General features: G+C 50.3%; 1 protein-coding gene across 2 annotated transcripts in view; it reads left to right on the top strand.

Moving 5' to 3' along the window:
* ERGIC1 (endoplasmic reticulum-golgi intermediate compartment 1) overlaps nt 1-17,665 on the top strand; it is a 119,810-nt gene that overhangs the window by 40,555 nt on the left and 61,590 nt on the right. Inside the window, exons 1-2 of one of the 2 annotated variants that reach the window (XM_085002467.1) lie at nt 13,317-13,556; nt 13,733-13,794. Coding sequence is in view for 1 of the 2 variants with exons in the window: in XM_003134052.7 (XP_003134100.4) it covers nt 13,733-13,794 (62 nt within the window). In the remaining variant the exon portion in view is untranslated. Of the gene's footprint in view, nt 1-13,316; nt 13,557-13,732; nt 13,795-17,665 lie in introns of those variants that run through there. The other variant, XM_003134052.7, reaches the window with a different exon arrangement.

Below are 17,665 nucleotides of genomic sequence, written 5' to 3'. Positions count from 1 at the left end.
CGGCAATGCCAGATCCAAGCTGCAGCTGCCGGCCTCTATACCACAGTCACGGCAATGCCAGATCTAAGCTGTGTCTGTGACCTGCACCACAGGTCACGGCAACGCCAGATCTCCAAGTCACTGGTCGAGGCCAGGAATGGAACCCGCATCCTCATGGCTACTGGTCAGGCTTGTTACTGCTGAGCCACACCGGATGCTTCCAGTTTCCACATTTGTTGATGGCCCCTTGTGGGTGATGGGGAGAGGGATTGAGTGGGATAGAGTAGGTCAAGGGTCCTAAGTCATACTTGGCCAATAGGATCAGAGCCCTGGAAGTGTCCTTGCCTGTCCCTCTGTTGACCTGTGGTAACTCAGGTGGGTGCAAGCGGAAAGTCTTAGGAAACAAATTTGAAGTTGGAAGTAAACGCGTGACTTACACTTTAGCAGTCCGTGCCTGCCCTGTCATTTCCTGAACTGCACTTTTTTTGGCCATGCAGATTTCTGCCCTCCCCACCCCCATGCTGGGTTTAGTTCATTCTGCCGTGGGCCCCTGGAATCTGCAAATTTAACCAGCTTCCTGGCAGATTCGGAGGCAGTGGTTCATGGACCAGACTTTGAGAAACACTGCCTCCTTCATCCATTTTGAAATATTTCTGCAGTCCTACTGGGTGCCAGGTGCTTTTTTAGGCTCTGAGGATATGGTGGAACTCAAAGCAGACAGGCCCCTGCTCTCCTGTCACTTGTATTCTAGTGGCCGAGTGGAGCAGTGACCAAATACACAAAACCCACATGCTAGCAGCGAAGGTCTCAAGGGCAGTGAAGGGAAGGACAGCAGAGTACGGAGGGAGTGGTGTGTCTTAGCTGGTGGCCCAGACAGGTCTCTAAGGAGGTGACATTTGAATTTAGACCTCAAGGAAGTGTAGCAGCGAGAGAAGCCAAGATGTGAGGGCAAAAACATTCCAGACACAGAGAATGCAAGGCAGAGGGGGCCTGAAGTTGAGAGCATGCGTGCTTGACTGTTCAAGGAACAGATTACATTAGGATTTAGAACTGATGCATTTATGGAAAAGAATAAGATGAGTGCCCCCTCCCTGCTGTGCATGAGCTTTTGTTCTGCCCCCAGTGAGCCTGGATCCAGTAACCGATAAGGGTGTTGTTGTCTAGCCCAGTGAGGTCTCCATTTTCCGGTCAATGGACCATCTAAAATAGTCTCTGAGAATTGCCTGGATGGTCATCTTCCTGCTTAGCTGGTTTTACTTTCTTGTGGCCCAGAACAGCCCATCTCACCATTTCTCAGGCATTTGGGGACCCTAGGAGGACATAGGCTACGACTTGGAAAGCATCAGGGATCCTTATCTTTCTAACGAGGTGTTGCTGTCCTTCCCGTATTTCAGTTGAACTCTCTGCAGATGGGCGTGTTTGGATTCCACGAGGCCTGAGGTTCCTTCTACCTCTGTTGCTTTGGCAGTTTAAGAGCAGGCTTTGTGTGAGAAGCTCTTGAGTTTTGTTCTGTTTTGTTCCATATCAAGTGTGAGGGGCAGGGGTGATGCTTTTGGGAATGAGAACGCCCCTTTGGCATTACTGTGTGAGCGCCACTGGATGGGGACCACTTCTGTCTTGTTGACGTCCTCCTGTCTCCCTGGAACTTGGTGCAGTCATTTAAGGCCTCAACAAGTTGGGGATGGGAGTTAAAAGAGAAGGCACCTGAACATAGACCCTGGGGTGGGGGATATACCTGGATATCAGGGGCAGGAGGAGGAAAAGGAGCAGACAGAGAGGATGCTGAAGAGTGAGGATGCCATGGTATTGGAGGCAGCCAAGAGAAGGGAGAGATCCAAGAAGGAAGGACAGTCAGTAGAATTGGTGCAGAGGCAGTATTGAGGAAAGCCAATGGCATCTGGCCCTTAGTGACTCTTGGGTGATCTTAGCTAGAGCAGGAAGAGAGAGTGGGTGAGGGGGGCTGGCTTCAGTTTGCTTTGGGATGAGGATCAAATGAAGGTGGAATGTGAGGTGATTTTAGGCCCATCATTGGGAAGTGGGCTGTGCACTTCCTCCTGTGTTCCATGGAGAAGTACAGAACCACTGGTTCTTTTCTTTTTGAGATGCTAAGATCAATCATTGTGTTCAGGCAGTGGCAGCCTCATCTATCTGTGATGAAATTTCCCATCCTTGCTGATAAATGCCTACATCCAGGATTTCATCAGAGGATGCACCATGATGATTTTTTGAATTCTATTAGCCCTTCCACATTATTCTTTGAAATTATTCTACAAAATAAATTTTGTCCTTCTCAGCTATTTGGCTACCTAGAAATACATTGTGATACCAAAAAGTCAGAATAAGTGCTTTCTATTTTTACCAGTTTTCAGAATAATGAATTGCTGGCTTAGCATCTTCAGAGGTCCCCAAAGAGGCTTTTTTTTTTTTTGGTTTTTTGAGGTATCATTATGAACTCATGAATTGCTTAATATATTTGATGTGTTTCAATCACGGCTATCAAGAAGAAGTTTTTTTACCAACAGGTTTATTTGAGGTATAATTGACATACAGTAACCCTCACATACTTGAAGTGTACAGTTTGAGAAATTTGACCTGTGTATACACTCATGCAACCATCATCACAAGGGAGTGAACGAGGCTCTCCCTTCTTTCCTCCCTAGGCAGCCAGTGATCTGCTGTCACTGTAGGTGAGCTTATGCTCTCTCCAGTTGTATGGAGGTGAAATCATACAGAATGTATCCTAGTTTGGCTTTCATTCAGGATAATTATTTTGAGAATCATCCATGACGCTGCTTATGTCAATACCTCATTGCTTTTTATTGCTGAGTGATCTTCCATGTGCAGCTGTACCATAATTCATCTATCCATTTGCCTGTGGACGGATACTGCGTTGTTTCTAGTCTGTGGCTATGACAAATCAAGCTTCCTTGAATATTCTTATGCATGTCTTTGTTTGGGAATATATTTTCCTGTCTCTTGGGCAAATGCCTAGGAGTAGAATGGCTGGATCATATGGGAAAGGTATATTTAACATTTTCAGAAACCACCAAACTCTATTCCCTAATGGTTGTAACTACTTTACATTCCACCAGCAACATCTAAGAGTCCCAGTTTCTCCATATCCTCACCAACGCTTGGTAGGACCAGTTATAATTTCAGCCATTCTGATAGGTGTAGAGTAGTATCTCTTTGTGGTTTTAATTTGCGTTTCCCAATGCCTCTGATATGAGCATCATTTCATGTGGTTATTCACCACTGGTAAATCTTTGGCAAAATATCTGTTCGCATCTTTTGCCCATTTTTAATGGGTTATTTGTTTTCTTATTGCTGAGTTTTGAGAGTTCTTTACATTAAATATAAATCCTTTAGGAGACATGTGGAGCCCATCTATTTTTCCCAGTCTGTGGTTGTCTTTGCTTTCTTTTAAGCCTTTTGAAGAGTAGATGTTTTTTGTCTTGATGAAGCCTAATTTTATTGGGGGGGGGGTGTTTTAATGGACCATGCTTTTGGTGTCTTGTCTAAAAAGCCTCTACCTAACCTAAGATCACAAAGATTTTTCTCCTGTGTTTTCTTCTAGAAGGTTTATAGTAAATCTTGAAGTCAGATCCCACTTTGTTCTTTTTCAAAGTTGTTTTGGCCATTCTCAGTCCGGTGCATTTCCATGTGAATCTTAGAATCAGCTTGCCCCATTCTGCAAAAATGCCTGCTGGAGTTTTGATTGGAAATGAATTGAATCTACAGATAAATTTGGGGAGAGATGCCATCGTAATAATTTGGAGTCTTCTGACCTGGTAATACAGTATATTTCTCTTTTTACTCGGTTCTTCTTTAATCTCCTTTGGCAATAATATATAGTTTTCAGTATATGGGTCCTGTACTTCTTTTGTCAAATGAATCCCTGATACTTCATATTTTTATGCATCTCCTAAGAATAATGGAAGTGACCATTTGTGTTAGTTTTGGTTACACCTTCTATTGTTTCTTTTTAAAAATATAAACAAGGATGTAGATTTATTTTTATCACCCCCCCGCCCCCTCCCTCGCTCATAAAATTGAACAGAAGGCAGTGTTCCGCAGTTTGCTTTTTTTCTCATACTCTGTAGAGACCTTCCTCGTTGCTCTTTATAGCTGCATCATCCTCCGCTTTATGGATGGTCTGTATTTCTTAGCTGGTCTCCTTGGATGGTCTCCAGCTGTTTGCTATTACAGCTGCTACAGCGGTGAATAGTCCCGTGTGTGCGTCATGTTATATTTTCACCTGGAATTCACTGAATGCCATTAATGGGCCAAGCCCTGTACGACTCACAGGAGATTCAAGAACAAATCTGACCGTCCCCGCCCAGCAGGAGGGGAAGACCCTGCAGTCGTCTCGGAGCTGGGCCAGGAATGTGTGTGTCCCCAGGGCCCAGGGAGGTGGGGGAGGCAGCCTTAAGAGGGACCTTCTAGAAGCTCAGCAGTCACATTTACTCCTCGTCCTCTTTGGCCAGACTGGGTGGCTTCTGTGGGAAGGAGGGCAGGGGAGGGGCCAGGGCTTTGTGGTCAGACTGGACGCCTCAGGTGGCAGAGGTCACAGGTGGAGGCGATTGGAGCTGGGAGGTCACCGTGTAGATAAGAGACCTCCACATGGGCACCCAGATTCAGGGGCAGAGCCACAGGGCATGGGCCAGAGGGTGAGGACTGTGTGTGTGTTAGGATTGTGTACACAGAGGATCGTCCATCACCCAGCGCCCCCGCAGATACCCGCCGCTACTCCGCTGCTCCCGGCCGTTCTCCCGGTGCCAGGCAGGCATGGGGCACAGTGGACAGGGCAGAGGTCCTGAGGCCAGGCTGCAGGACTTCGAACCCTAGATCTTGGGCAAGTGTGATGGAAAGGATGCTGGTATCTGCTAAAGAAGGTGGTATGAAGGGCGCTGAGCTGATGAAAACACAGTCCAAGTCCAAGGCCGGGTTCCTGGGGATCCCTCACCGTGGGGGCAGCAGCAGCATGGCTGCGATTGCTGTTCTTCTTCTTCTTCTCCCTTCTAAGCCCCTCTGTCTGGGCTGGAGACAGACTTTTTTCCCTCCCTTTTGACAGAAGGAGGAGTGGCACGTGAACTCAGAATAGTAGCTTGAATGTCAAGGACAGGCTTTGGGGTGAGAGCGATTCTGGGCTCGTCGGAACTGAGGCTTGCACGGTTCTCTACCGGCCATGCCGGCTCTGGGGCCCTTGAACACGCCTGCGTGTGTGCACACACACCAGGGGTTCTCAGTCAGGTGGAGGGGCTGATAAGCAAACCAACAAGCCTGTCTTTCACCCACCTCCCTGAGTGAGGCACCGAGGGCTCTGACAGGCTGGAGGCCGGGGTGACCAGGCCAAAGAACCAGCTAAAAGCCTCGCTGCCTATTTTGGGGACGAATGACCCACTGCTTCCAATGACTTGCTCCTAAATGGCGTCTAATTTCATTAGGTCCTGGAAACAGTGACATCACGAGCGCCTGCCTTGGTGGCCGCCCACCTATGGCGAACCGCAAGGCGATCTGAGATTCATCTTGAGGAGCCGGGGAGAAGTGAGGTCCCAGGCAGCAAAAGTTAAAATAGCAGAGCTGAGGCATCGTGCTATGAAAAGAAATTACAGAAGAAATCCATTAGTCAGAGATTTCCAGCGGCAGTTTCCTTGCTTGGGAGCCGGAGGAGACTGACGCGTGTTTATTTTGGGTGAGGTTATGTGGTGTCCCTTGCTCTGTAGGCTACATGTGGCCTAAAGAGCAAATTTCTGTTAATTACATCCTATGGTCTCAACAACTTTTAGTTCTGAGGTTGACATATGTTTTTTTGTTTGTTTGTTTGTTTGTCTTTTTAGGGCTACACCTGCAGCACATGGAGGTTCCCAGGCTACGGGTCAAATCAGAGCTACAGCTGCCAGCCTTCCCCACAGCCACAACAACACAAGATCCAAGCTGTGTCTTCGACCTACACCACAGCTCAGGGCAACGCCAGATCCTTAACCCACAGAGCGAGGCCAGGGATCAAACCCGCATCCTCGTGGATGCTAGTCGGGTTCATTACTGATGAGCCAGCATATGGGAACCCCGACGTATGTTTCATCCCAAGGAATTTGCTTGATCCTAAGGTGTAATGTAGTGAGAGGCATGGATCTGGCACCTTTTTGATTCAGAAGTGACGCTTGTTCTTACCACCCCTTTATTCGAAGTCGCAAGTCCAGCCAGACTTCATTTTTTCCCTGTGGGCTCCTTTGCCGCTTCTTGACAAGTGTGCCCGCTCAAGCAGAGCAGGGAAAGGACAAGGGAAGACTCAGGTTCCTGGTCTCTGTGGGGTGATCAAAGCCATGGCCAGGATTGCCACCGTCCAGAGCAGAGTTCAAAGGAGGCTTCTCTGTGGAGAGAACACAGGCTCCATGGGAAGAGTGAGCTTCCCACGTGGGAGGCTTTGCTCTGCTTACAACAGGCTTTCTCAACTTTAGCGCCATGGACATTTGGGGCCGGTAATCCTTTGTGGTGGGGAGCCGTCTGGTGCCAATAGCGTTTGAATTGTAGCATTCATTAGCATCCTGGGGCTTCACCCGGCTGGGTACCACCCACTCCCTGGGGTGACAACCAAAAATATCTCCAGACATTGCTACACGGCCCCTGGGGGGCAAAATCGCACCTGCTTGAAAGCCACTAGCATGTGACATTTCAAGAGCATGAGATAACAAGGATTTCACAAGCTTTTTATTGGCTTGTTTTTGTTTTAAATACTCTGAGTTTAATTATGCTTCGAATTGGGCAAGTCACTCCTTCTCAGGGGCTTCTGTTTTCTCTTCCGTAAAATGAATGCGTTAGATGCAGTGATCTCAGAGTATCTTCTAGACCCGCCAGCGGAGCGTGGTGAAGGCAGGCGGCCCCCTGGGGTCTCCATATTTGGGTCCTGTCCCAGCAGGTGATGGGACCTCTGATCCACCTGGCTCCAGGCACTGCTCCCGTTCTCCTGACATCCAACTCAGTCCTTTTTTTCTTTTTTCTTTTTCTTTTTCTTTTTTTTGCTTTTCAGGGCCGCACCCGCAGCATATGGAGATTTCCAGGCTAGGGATCTAATTGGAGCTACAGCTGCCTGCCTACACCACGGCCACAGCAACGCCGAATCCATAACTCACTGAGCAAGGCCAGGGATCGAACCCGCAACCTCATGGTTCTTGGTCAGATTCATTTCTGCTGCGCCACGACGTGAACTCCCAGCTCAGTCTTTTAAGTCCACTTGATTGCTCTCTTGCTTTCATTTTAGCCCATTTTGCCTTTTTTTAAGTGAAAATTTCTACATATCTGTTAAAGTAGAACAGTATGAGAAAGCCCCAAGGACCCATCACCCAGCTTCCCCACCCTCCATTTCGTCTTTGTCTTATTTTTAGGGCCAGCTGCTGGGCCTTATGTTTGTGCAGACTCATTCATTCGGATCACTTCCCTGCAGGCCTGGATTGTGCAGGGCTGGGCAGCCTGGATGCCCAGGTCCTGCCACTGAGAGACTCGTAGTCTAGTGGGAGGGCAGGGAAAGAACAATTTTTGACAAACACTAAAGAATCCATCCTTTAGCTTTCTCTGTTGGAGGCTAACCAATTTCAGTTCTTTAAACTTTCTCTCTCTCTTTTTTTTTGTTTTTTGTTTTTTGTCTTTTCTAGGGCCGCTCCTGCAGCATATGGAGGTTCCCAGGCTGGGGGTCTAATCAGAGCTGTAGCCGCCAGCCTCCGCCAGAGCCACAGCAATGCAGGATCTGAGCTGCGTCTTCGACCTACACCACAGCTCATGGCAACACCGGATCCTTAACCCACTGGGCAAGGCCAGGGATCGAACCTGCAACCTCATGGTTCCTAGTCGGATTCGTTAACCGCTGAGCCACGACAGAAACTCTTAACCTTTCTTCCTAAGAAGTATTTTCCACCCACAGGGTCCTGGTATGTCCCCACATTGTCGGGAAAAGCAACAGGAATGTAAATTAGCCTGGATTCAGATCCCTGCCATGGCATTTTAGGTGTGTGAGCTTAGCCGAGCCTCATCTGTAAAATGGGATGACAACCCTTCACTCCCAGGTTGGCCAAGAGACTTGCATGAGAGCATGGCGGTCAAGGGCCTGGCACGAGCCTTCCCCCTTTCTCCTTAGCCTTTTCTCCACATTCTCTTAGCAGTGGTGGCCACAGCTAATGGCATTACCACATCCCCACAGGGAGGGACTGACTAATGTGAGCCAGAGAGGACGGCTCACTTCCTGGTCTGTCACATGCCTAGGTTCTCACCAGCCTCCTGGTGGCCCATTTTCTTAGTGACATTCACTGCTGACTCATGCGGCTTGTGGTCAGCTCTGAACCCAGGGTCTTTTTCAGCTCTCCCTTTGTCCTCCCCCTCCCACTCCCCAGTCCCGGATTTGTGGTGTGGGAATAAGATCATGATCAGAGAACATTCTGTTTAGGTGGCCCTTCCCAAGGAGCCAATAGCATTGCCACACCGACAGTTTCATCGGGGTGGGGGCCCCGTCTACCTTGGCCGTTTTCATTTTCCCACCATCTAATGCACTGCTAGTAGGAACTTGGTAAATACCTACTGAATGAATGAATGTGTTTTGAACTGGTTCCTGTTTTCCGAGAGAGCCTCCCTGCTTGGGGGCAGCATCCTTGGAAAAGCAAATAGGCAAAACCTTGAGATGTTAGCTTACCAATAAATGAGCTCCGGGAGGTCCTGCCGTGGCTCAATGGGTTCAGAATCTGACTGCAGGAGTTCCTGTCATGGCACAGTGGAAACGAATCCGACTAGGAACCATGAGGTTGCGGGTTTGATCCCTGGAATCACTCAGTGAATTAAGGATCCAGCGTTGCCGTGAGCTGTGGTGTAGGTCGCAGATGCAGGTCGGATCCCACTTGCTGTGGCTGTGGTGTAGGCTGGCAGCTATAGCTCCAATTCGACTCCTAGCCTGGGAACCTCCATATGCCATGGGTTTGGCCCTAAAAAAAAAAAAAAAAAAAAGAATCTGGCTTCAGTGGCTTTGGTTGCTGCGGAGGTGTGGGTTTGATCCTCAGCCCACGCAGTGGGTTAAAGGATCGGCACTGCAGCAGCTGTGGGGTAGGTCACAGTTGTGGCTCAGATTCAGTCCCTGGCCTGGGAGCTTCCATATGCTGCAGGTGTGGCTGTAAAATAAATAATGATTAAATGAGCTCTAAACTGCTTCCTACAAGTACAGGGCAGTGGAAGGATCATGGTCTGTGCACCCAGACGTGGGTTTGAGTCCCAGCTTAATCACTGACTTGGAAACTGAGAGCAAGTTGCTTATGACTGAGCCGTAGTCTTCTTCCTGGAAAAACAGGATATCAATATCTGCCAGAGTCACTGAGAATTCAGTACAAATACACATGGGAACATGCCCAGCATGCGATGGCGGTGATCCTGGTTTTGCATCATTCACTCCTTCCAGAGCGCTTGCCTTCTGTGAGTGCCGTTGCCACAGTTGGGTTCAAGTCTTGCCTCCTCTCCTAGACCTTTGTTCACTCAGCCTTCCTCTCCCCTCTCCCCTCCAACAAGGACATACTCTGCCTGACACCCAGCATATTCGGCCAACATTTGTTAGACCCGCATCTCAAACTTAGATGCCTACAGGGATCAAGCATGTGTGAAGAAAGTGAGCTGGGTGGGTTTTTTTTTTTTTTTTAATTTTAACATTTCATTTTGAAATAATTACAGACTTGCCAAAAAATTGCCAAAATAATATGAAGACTTCCCACATGCTTCCTTCAATGTTAACCTCTTGTATAACCTCTTGTATAACCATTTTCAAAACCAGGAAAAGAACACTTTACAGGACTATTAACCCATCTACAGATCTTAGTCCGATTCCATCCATTGTCCCACCGATGTCCTTTTTCTGATCCAGGACCTCCTGCAGGATTTAGGTGTCGCATCTCTTTCGTCTCCTCCAATCTCTGACAGTTTCTTGGTCTTTTTTTTTTTTTTTTTTTTCCATTTTTTAAAGTTTTATGGAAGTACATTGATGTACAATGTTGTGATAATTTCTGCTGTATAGCAGTGATTCAGTTTTCCATATACGCATACGCATCCATACATTTTCCAGATTCTTTTCCCATAGCGATGATCACAGAGGATCTGGTAGGGTAACCTGTGCTGCCCAGCAGATCCCTGTCAGTTCCAAGGTCTTTACTTGCCTTTGTGTCCTTGACACTTTTGAGAAATGCTGGCCGGTCATTTTGCAGCATGACCCTCGGTTTGGATGTGTTTGAATTTCTCATAACTCAGCTGAGGTTGTACATTTTGAGCAAGTTCCCCAGAGGAGTGCTGGGGGGCCCTCCCCAGTACGTCTTATCAGGAGGGACATGACGTTTCTCCTGACTGGTGACACTCACTGCGATCACTTGATCAAGATGATGTCTGCCAAGTTTCTCCTCTGTGCAGTTACTCTTTTTCCCTTTATCATGAGTAAAGATTTTGGGGGGGAAGTATTTTGAAAGCAGGGAACTGGCCTCTTCCTCATCAGACTTTTGATGTATTCGTTTCTTTATTTACATGTATGTAGATTTGTGGCTTCGCATTTTATCTCATAGGTTATAATCTATTACTATGAGTATCGATTTAAATGCTGACATTGTCCCTTCTTCAGCCGGTGGGAGCCCCTGTAAGCTGGCTTCTTGTCCTTTTGATATGTCCCATCATTCTTTCTTGCCTTCTGACATAAGAAGATACTCCAAGTTCATCTTGTATGGTCCCTGCCCAGCCCTGGAATCAGCCATTTCTCCAAGGAATGGATTCCTTTGAGTAAAGAATGAGATTTGGGAGCCAAGGTTCGGGAGGCAGATGTGCTCATTGTTATCGGACTGTCACTGTTTCTGCCCGTTCTCTCCAGAATGAGCTACGAAAGAAATGCGGATACGATGTGGATACACACACACACACACACACACACACACACACACACACACACACACACACACACACGGATGTTTCTTGTGTATGTTGAAAACCAGGACTCCATAGCAATACCTTCATTTCCACCCTGACACCACAGGGTTTAAGTCTGCGTCTCTGTCTACGTGTATGTCCCTTCCCCCACAGTGAGCCACCTGGCCCCCCCGCTGTCCTGACTGTATTTGCACACTTGCTCAGCTCCCCTGTGTGTAACAATCTCCCATCCCTTCCTCACCCTTGTCGCACTGCTCTAGGCCGCCCCCACCTCCTTACTCTGAGTGGCCTCTAACTTCCCATAAAACTCCCAGGTGGGGTGGGGGATTGGGCCACGTCCATGGGATGCGGAAGTTCCTGGGCCAGGGATCGAACCCGCACCACAGCAGCGACCCAAGCCACAGCAATGACAGCACTGGATCTTTAACCCACTGTGCCACCAGGAAACTCCTAAAACTTGAGATGGTGGCTCATCTGTTTTTTAACCCATGAGGCCCAGTTTCTGTCTGTGGGCCCAGGAGGGTGACCCGGTATTAACTGGACGTGGGAGCTGGCTTGTAAGCCTCTCTCCCTCCATTCTCATCGCAGCACCACAGGCAGGTACCCAGCCCCTCAGCCTGCCAGGCTCCACCATCCTCCTGGCCTCTGCTTTGGCTGTTCTTCCTACCTGGACCAATCTTGGCCTGTACCTCCCCTCCCTCCCGTCCTCCTGCTCGCTTCGGAGAGGACCCCTTGCAGGAAGCTTCAGGATCGTCCCTGTCCCCTTTCCGGATTCCTCTGCCTCTCGAGGAGCACGACCACGTTCTCTCGTTTCCTTCTTTGGCTCTGCTGCTGAATTACAGGCTCACGGGCCCAAGGGCTGATTTCATCTCCATGTCCCTAGTACCTCAAAGAGGACTAGTGCGTGGTAGGTGCTCATAAGTGGTAGCCAAATGAACATTAATCGGACTAACACCAAATACTCCTAAACCACTTTTGGGTGCCAGGCAGGGTTCTAAGCGCTTTACGTTCACAAAGTCATTTGGTCCTAATCCCTATGCTAGGAGATAGTTACTACTCTTGCCCCCATTTGGCGGGTAGAGGAACTGAGGCACAGAGAGGCTCGCTGTTGTGCCCAAGGTCACACAGTAGTGAGGTCACCTTTGAGCCCAGGCAGTCTGACTTCACAGTATGTGCTCTTGCCTCTCACGTGCCTCTCACAGCTAATGGGGGCAGCGTTAGAACTTGGGGTGGGGAGAGTTCCCATCGTGGGGCGGGGGGAGTTCCCATCGTGGCGCAGCAGAAACGAATCCGACTAGGAACCATGGGGTTGTGGGTTCGATCCTTGGCCTTGCTCAGCAAGGATCCGGGGTTGCCGTGAGCTGTGGTGTAGATCGAAGTCGCGGCTTGGATCCTGCATGGCTGTGGCTGTGGGCTGGCAGCTGTAGCTCCAATTTAGGGCGCAGGTGTGGCCCTAAAAAGCAAGAAAGGGGGGGCGTAAGTATGGATAGTTGAGTAATGTGAGCTCCCCTCCTGTCCCGACCGCACGCTCAGTTTTCCGTGCCCTTCGGAGCCAACGCACAGTAGCCGAGACGGAAGGAGAGAAAGCAGTACCTTTTACCTCACTGCTCACAGGAATTTTTTCTCCCCTGAGGTCTTGGGAAACCAAGCACGTTTCACGTGTAATTAGAGCGCAGAGGAGTCAAGTATCAGATCTTAGGCAAGCTTTGCAAGTCCTTGCATTTGGGTGAGCAGGGCAGTGATATTGTTTCCCAATCACCCAAGAGGAACCATCAGCCAGCCCTTTACCCCGCCAGCAGCCTCTACCGTGGAGCTGGGAACGCCGTGCGGACTTTTTCCATAGAACTGCCTGCTCAGGTTCAAGTGAAGGGGAGGAAGCCAAGAGCCTAGAGAGCCTCCCTGGGGACACTGTGTCACACCCTCCACAGACTTTTTTATTTCCCTTCCTCCTCTCAGTGGCCTGGCGTGTCCTCATAACAGCAGCCCCATTTTTACAGCAAAGGAAACAGGCTCAGAGAGGTGAAGTCACTTGCCTAAAGTCATACAGCGAGGAAGAAGACCAGCCAAGATGTGAACCTGGGGCAGGCAGTCTGATTCGAGGGCCTTCACTCTTAAAACAGCTGGCCAGAATTACACCCGTGTCTGCCTGACTCCGAAACCCCAAATTCTTCCCCCACATCCCAGCACCACCCACCCCACCCCACCCCCGTCTGCTCCGGGGGGATCCACAGGAAAGAAAGGCATCTGCCTGTGTCTGGGTGGAACAAGAATCGGGAGCTGGGAGCGGGGACTGGAATCAGAGGAGGAGGTGGAGGCAGGAAAGGGAAGAGGGGGCGGAGAGGTGACGCCAGGCGAGAATGCAGCGTCATCAGAGAACTCAGGAAAGACTGCGTTTCCCTGTTCCCTTCAGCGTCAGAGAAAGCCGACACTCGCGTTCAGTTCATTCCCTTCAGGCTTTTTGAGCACCTACTGTGTACCAAGCCCAGGCCAGGGTCTGGGGACATGGCAGGGGGCAAAACCTAATGATGTCGCTGCCCTCATGAAGGTTACATTCTCATGGGGTCAGGACCAACCCAGACCCATGACCTCAGGGGTCTGGGCCACCTGTCTCAGGTGGTGACACGTTGTGAGGACGCGCCTTGAGGGAGGTGAGGGGACCTGGGGAGGTGGGGGAGGGGGCGGCCTCCAGGCCTCTTGGAGGAGCCGGTTCTGGGGAGCAGGGCAGCCTCTGACCCATGTGGCCCACCAGCCAGCATCATTGCCCCCACTGCCTGACCCCTGCCTCCTGTGTGTGCCTCACCCCTGTCCCCTTTGCTCTCTGCAGGTTTGACATCTACAGGAAGGTGCCCAAGGACCTCACGCAGCCGACGTACACCGGGGCCATTAGTGAGTAGCCCCCCCTCTTGCCACTGCCCCCAACCCCCTCCCAGCCCCCATTCCCGTGTGCGCCCTCCCTCTGCAGAAATGCTGGGCGGGGTGGGACAGAGGGGAGACCTGAGGGGCATCGTGCCAGGCCCTGCATCTCGTTCCTCAGCGCATCTCTGCCCCCACTGCAGCCCTGCGAGGGGTGGGCATCACCTGTCTCCGGAAGGAGACACCAGGAATCATGGTGAGGAGCTGCCTCCAGGAAGGGCGACAGGCTCTGGGGTTGGAGAGCCCCGACCGCTTCAACTTAATTTTCTCTTCACGCCTTTTAGACTTTTGGAGTTTTTGACATAAGGATGTTTCTATCCGTTTTCCAAAAGAACCATCTCAGGCAGATTTTGGTTTCTGTTCGCCAGTCTCCACTAAAAGGACACAGGGCTCCTTGGGGAAGTGGCAGATTGCAGGGCTGGGGCAGGACGTGAACAACGTGAGCCTGGGACACCTTGTGCCAGACAGCAGAAAAGTGCCGAGGGGAACACAAGGGATGAGGGCACGTCAGCAGGACTCGGGAGCCAGCGCGGAAGAGGACAAAGGCCAGCTGGGGCACTTGGAGTAACACAGCGAATGATGGCGTCATTGGCTTCTAAGCCAGAGAAGGAAGAAAACATTCTATGCGTCCATTCTGGTCTAAATGGTGGAGAAAGGGGGAATCGTCTTACTAGAGGAATTCCAAAATATATATAAGAAGATATTTCGACTCTCCTCTCCTGCACTGCAGGCTTGTGACTTGCCATTAAAGAGGGGATGATGGGAAGGAAAGGATAACTGTAGGGTGGAGACATCCGGAGGCGGCCCCTTCGCTGAGGAACAGAGGTTAGTTAGCATCAGCCAGTGAGAGGGAGGTCACGTGGATGTCACAGGCCCCCAGTGGGACGTGATGGGAAGGGCACCTCACCTCCTGGGACTCTTCCCCCGAAACCACAACCCAGACGAATCATGAGAAAGCACCAGACGTCCCCCACCTGGGGGACACTCTACGGGACACCTGGCCAGTCTGCTTTGAAAGTGACAAGGCCCCCCTGAAAACCACGAAATGACTGGGGAACTGTTGCAGATTCAAGATCAAGGACACAAGGACTAAATGCAAAATGGGATCCCGAGTCAGGTCCTAGAACAGAAAGCCCGCACCAGCAGGGGAGACGTGTGGTCTAAGGAGTCTGTAGCTTAGTTAACAGTGTTGTACAGGCGTTCCCATCATGGCTCAGTGGTTAACGAATCTGACTAAGAACCATGAGGTTGCGGGTTCAATCCCTGGCCCCGCTCGGTGGGTTAAGGATCCAGTGTTGCCCTGAGCCAGACCTGCCCAGGTCACAGACGTGGCTCGGATCTGGCATTGCCATGGTTGTGGCATAGGCTGGTGGCTACAGCTCCAATTAGACCCCTAGCCTGGGAACCTCCCTCTGTCACGGGAGCGGCCCAAGAAAAGGGCAGAAAGACAAAAAAAAACCCAAAAAACAAAGAAAAAAAAACCCCACAACAGTATTGTACACTGTTAATTTCTTCATTTTGACAAACAGTGGGGTTGTATAAGCTGTTAATATTAGGGGAAACTGGGCGAAGGGGGACAGGAACTTGCAGTCCTGTCTTTGCGTCTATTATTATTCCACAATAATGTTCATTTTTAAAAAAGCATAAAAACAAACCAAAAAGAATGCTCTACCGGAATTTCCCAGATGAGAAAATGGACTCAGAGAGGTGAAGTGGCATGTCTGAAGTTTCACAGAAGATGGGCGTCCCTGCACCCCCTAGCTGCTCCAGTGCTTGGTGCAGGAGAGGGACCCTCCCCTGCAGACTGTTCCCCAAGCAGGACAGTCAGATTGGAACCCACTGCTCCTCCCAGGGCCTGCCCAGCTCTCCCTCTCTCCAGCTCAGCTCAGGCAGGTGCCATCCTGAGCCTGGATCTCCACATCCTTGGAGGAGGGAACAGAGCAGCCAGGCAGCAGGATTTGTCACCTGCCGGGCTTCGGGTTGGCCAGAGCTAGGTTCCTTCTCCCGTTGGCAGCTGGGTGACCTTGGGCAAGTCATGTCAGTTCTCTGAACCTCAGTTTTCGTTTCTTTTCTTTCTTTTTTTTGTCTTTTTTGGCCGTCCCGTGGCATATGGAATTCCCAGGCCAGAGATCAGATCCAAGTGGCAGTCGCTACCCAAGCTACAGCAACACCGGATCCTTAACCCACTGTGCCTGGCTAGGGATCAAACTTGGGACTGAACTTGCATCCCAAGCACTCCCAAGATGCTGCTGATCCCTTCGTGCCATGGCAAGAACTCTTGAGCCTGTTTTCTGATCTGGGGATTAAATTGGAGTTGTTGTTGCGACTCAGCAGGTTACAAACCCGACTAGTATCCATGAGGATGCGAGTTCGATCCCTGGCCCTGCTCAGTGGGTTAAGGATTCGGCGTTGCCATGAGCTGTGGTGTAAGTCACAGATGCGGCTCAGGTCTGGTGTTGATATGGCTGTGTCTGTGGTATAAGCCAGCAACTACAGCTCCGACTCAACCCCTAGACTGGGAACTTCCACATGCCCCAGGTTCAGCCCTAAAAAGCGGTGGGGAGCGGTGGGGGAAGGATCACGGCCGTGTAGGTTATGTGCCAACCCCTCAGAGCTTGGACCATGTAGCTCTCCTTACCACTGCCTTCCCGGAGCCTGCAGCCTGCGAGGGTCTGTGACTGCAGAGGCTGTGACGCTGTGTGTCTTGGTCCCCACGGAAATGACATTCAGGGGACATGAGAGGAAAGGGGCTTGTTGGTCTGACTAGTCGCCTAGTTTATGAACCTGGTCACAAAAACTCCAGTAAGGCTTCCTGTCCCCTTCCTGCCACCAGCTTCTTTGCAGGCTCTGCCATTTCTCTCTCCTCAAGCGTGTTTAACCATCAGGTCTGTGTTCAGTTTTTTAGAAATATACTCTGGCTTTGAAATACCTGTGTCGTCGCTATAAGCGCAGATGGGCACATGCATGTCCCACACGCCTTTCCTATCGGCACGTAAATGGCCACCAGGTTCTTCTCCAGCTGTGTCGTGTTCCATGATCTGCCTGACCCCTGGTTGATGCAACCAGCCTCCTGAGGGTAGGCGTGCCCATTCTGGCTTATTGCTATTACAGACATCCTGGTCCGTGTGTTTTTGTATCCTTGTATGGTTAGGTCTGTAAGGTAACTCTCCTAGAAGAGGAATGACTGGGTCAGAGGGCAAGGTACTGCCACATGGCCCTCTGGGGACATGGTCGGATTTGCTGTCTCAACGAGAGTGTGCGAGAGGGCAAGTTCCCTTGCACAAGAGGAAAGGCGTGAGCGTGGGAAGCCAGCCCTTAGCTACCATTTAGTGAGCAAATATTTATTAACCAGGTCTGGGCCAGACCCCGTGCCAAGTCCTGGGACCACGTTGATGAATGGGCTTCCGTCTTTGTCCTTGAAGAGCACGTGACACACAAACACACCATTTCATGACGTCACAGTAAGGGCTATTAATAACTGAAGAAACCAGCAAGGGCGCTGGAGACTCACAGGATGAGCTTTGAATGTTGCCTCTTCCACCGAAGCAGCCGTGTGGCCCTGGACCAATTCCTTGACTTGCCAGGCTCTGGGGGCTTGGGTCTGGTGCTTCTTTTGCTCGCTGCGCCAGGTCTTTCACGAGCCAGCATCCTCCTGGGGTCACATTCCTGCTGCCAGCGCCTGAGTCAGTTTCAGAAATCTAGAGTCAGAGAGCCTGAGCGTCTTGCCCAAACATGGATTGAAAAACTCCTGATGTCACAAGGCCGTTCTGATGGAAATACTTCCTACCTGCCTTCACGATTTTTATTCATTCAGTCAGTCATTCAACAAATATTTACTCCACAC

This window comes from Sus scrofa, chromosome 16, assembly GCF_054392235.1.
Source record: "Sus scrofa isolate SSC_HxYL_T2T_F1_AM1 chromosome 16, Sscrofa_HxYL_maternal_Yorkshire_Landrace_v2.0, whole genome shotgun sequence".
NCBI lineage: Eukaryota > Metazoa > Chordata > Mammalia > Artiodactyla > Suidae > Sus > Sus scrofa.
The sequence above is the reverse complement of the archived record's forward strand: the minus strand, read 5'-3'. Positions and strand labels throughout refer to the sequence as shown.